Source organism: Caenorhabditis remanei, chromosome I, assembly GCF_010183535.1.
Source record: "Caenorhabditis remanei strain PX506 chromosome I, whole genome shotgun sequence".
In the NCBI taxonomy this organism is placed as follows: Eukaryota; Metazoa; Nematoda; class Chromadorea; order Rhabditida; family Rhabditidae; genus Caenorhabditis; species Caenorhabditis remanei.
In genome coordinates, this window is record NC_071328.1 from 2233258 (window position 1) to 2236221 (window position 2964).

General features: G+C 42.7%; 1 protein-coding gene across 1 annotated transcript; it reads left to right on the top strand.

The window, feature by feature from the left end:
• Positions 1-243: 243 nt before the first annotated feature.
• GCK72_000297 (uncharacterized protein) lies at positions 244-2137 on the top strand (the record flags this gene model as incomplete). Its single annotated transcript, XM_003099173.2, has 4 exons — positions 244-363; positions 424-475; positions 531-637; positions 1814-2137. The coding sequence occupies 4 exons, from the start codon at positions 244-246 to the stop codon at positions 2135-2137; spliced, it is 603 nt and encodes a 200-aa protein (XP_003099221.1).
• Between the last annotated feature and the right edge of the window lie 827 nt (positions 2138-2964).

Below are 2964 nucleotides of genomic sequence, written 5' to 3' on the forward strand. Positions count from 1 at the left end.
CCCCCCGTCAATTCCCTTTCTTCTGATCCTTGGTGTCGCTTCTCCTCATCTCCCTCTTCTCTCTTCCCAGAGCTGAGCTCCGAGAGCTCTTCTCAGAGAGCTCCTGCTCTTCTCTTCCTTCCAACAAAAATCATAGCCCCCAGATCTTCTGCCCTGCGTCTCTCACCCGCTTTACACTATTTCCCTCTCTGAGGGGAAGAATCTGAGGGGAGAGGCACCGTGTAACAGTGTTGTAATATCGGAATGTGTTTAGAAGAAGAGGGTGCCTTATGTTGTGAGCCCGCCCACCCCTCCGCCTACTCCATCCCGGAGCTCCTGAAGACAAGACACTCACAGAGCACCAACACATACTCTGACAACATGGTGAGTAGCTTAGCTGTCTCTTCTTTTCCTTCAATTTGTATAATTTTCATTATGTTTTAGGCTGAGGACATCGAAGAGATTCTTGCCGAGATCGACGGATCCCAAATTGAGGGTAAGCATTCTTTCTTCCTAAGTGTTTTACTGTACCCTAATAAGCTTAATTCCAGAATACCAAAAGTTCTTCGATGCATTCGACAGAGGAAAGCAAGGATACATCATGGCCACACAGATCGGTCAAATCATGCACGGAATGGAGCAGGATTTCGATGAGAAGGTGAGTATGAACGGGGGAATTCTAGGTCACCAGATAGGGAATTTTTGAGGTATAAGGGGGTTAAGCTTAAGCCTAAGTAACTGATCTACTAAGCTAAAGTGCCTAAGTAATCATTTGAGCCGCCAAACTCTTAAGTTTTTGTTTAAGCCTGAGCCTAAGTACCGTTTTCAGCTAAATCTTAAGCCTAAGTAACTATTTGAGGTTAAGCCTAAGCCTAAGGGTCTTGCCTAACCTTCAGAGAATGAGCAAACTGAAAGTTAGGGATTTAATGCCACCTAAAATTACATTTTGAGTTTAAGTGTAAGCCTAACTCTCAAGTTTTATTTAAGCCTAAGCCTAAGTAACTTCTTAAGCCAAACCCTAAGCTTAGGACCCCCGAGTCTTTGACCTACGTGTTTTCTTCTAGAACCTTCTTTTCCCCCTCTTTTCCTGCCAAAGCGTCTTAGACACCCCCGCCCGCTCGTTTCATTGTTACACTGAGATATCCTCCAGCGACGAGACAGAGCGCTCACATAAACCGAAAACAAATCCACCTACCGTACTCCTCCCGCTTCATAGAGAAAGTGAGAAAAAAGGGGGAGAGGGAATTTGAGATTCTAGGCCATTTAAGGTTACGCTTTGAGTTTAAGCCTAAGCCATTTAAGCCTAACGCTTAAGTTTTGAGTTTAAGCTAAAGCCTAAGTAATTAATCTAGCCTTAGAGTGGGCCTAACGCCTAAGTTTTCAGTTTAAGCCTAAGCCTAAGTAATTTTTTAAGCCTAAGCACTTTCCATTTTCCTCTTTTTCTCTCGCAAAGCCTTAGACACCCCCGCTGCTCGTTTCATTGTTACACTGAGATATTCCGCGAGAGGAGAGCCCCCACCGAACACTAATGGACCCCTCCCCCCCCCACCTACCGTACCCCTGCTTCATAGTGATATGTCTTGGTAGCGTTTCAACTTTAAGCCTGAACCTAACAACCTTGTAAGTCCCGCTGTGAGTTTAAGCCTAAGTACAGTTTTAAGATTAAGCCTAAGCCTAAATAACTATTTGAGCTCGACGCTTAAGTTTTGGTTAAAGCTTAAGCCTAAGTCTTGTTTTCAGCTTTAGGCTTAGCCTAAGTCCATTTTCATCCAAAATCTTAGGCCTAAGCCTTCTCACCCGTTTTCAACTTAAGCCTAAGCCTAAGTAATTCCAGACCCTTCGCAAGCTGATCCGCAAATTCGACGCCGACGGCTCAGGAAAGCTCGAGTTCGACGAGTTCTGCGCTCTCGTCTACACCGTCGCCAACACCGTCGACAAGGAGACGCTGGAGAAGGAGCTCCGCGAGGCGTTCCGTCTGTTCGACAAGGAAGGAAACGGATACATCTCGAGACCAACACTGAAGGCACTTCTCAAGGAGATCGCCGACGATCTCACCGACCAACAATTGGAGGAGGCTGTCGACGAGATTGATGAGGACGGTTCCGGAAAGATTGAGTTCGAGGAGTTCTGGGAGCTGATGGCTGGAGAGTCGGATTAAATCAAAGAATATTCCCCTGCACCACGCATTTTTTATAATAAGTAAGTTTGGGTAACAAATGCGCTCTAGCGGAGTTTTTCTTTAAGCTTTAAGCCTAAGCTTTAAGCCTAAGCTTTAAGCCTAAGTTTTAAGCCTAAGCCTAAGTGCGCGCTCTCTTAATTTTAAATTTTAAATTCTAAACGTTCCCCGTTATTTCAGCGCTGATCTTCACTCGTCGTGCTGCTCCCTGCATCATCGTCGACTGTGGACCAAACATTTTTTATAAATTTTCTTTTGTCTTGTAAAATTTTTTTACTTGCTTTATGGAATTTTGTTTCCTGAATAAAATAAAATTCAATAAAAATCATGTTTGGATATAACTTTTTTCAGGATAGGCTAAGTTTCTGGGGCAGATAGAGATTCCATCTTTGAGTTCAGGAATTTTTTTGGTATTTAGGAATCCGAAAATTTCATACTTGCGAAATTCCGGCACAGATTCAAAAAATGAGCACATTTTTTTCAAATATTCATTAAAAATAGTCAGAAATCGACATTTGACTAGTAAATTCTACTTTTAATCGAAATTTGATAACATTCTCGAAAAAAATGCTCCAAATTCCAAAAATTAAACAAAAATACTTTAATTTTTTTCAATTTTTGTTCCGGACTTTCAGAATTTATTTCTATTGTTTCTTGTTTCAAAACGGGCCGTGACAAGTCTGAAAAAAACATGAAAGTCTGGCGTGCCTAGGGCGCGCCCCAGTTTCTGTGTAGTGAGGTGACCAGCTTTTTCCCTTGACATAAGTCGAAAAACGTTAAAGTCTGGAGCGCCGACGTTATATTTTTAC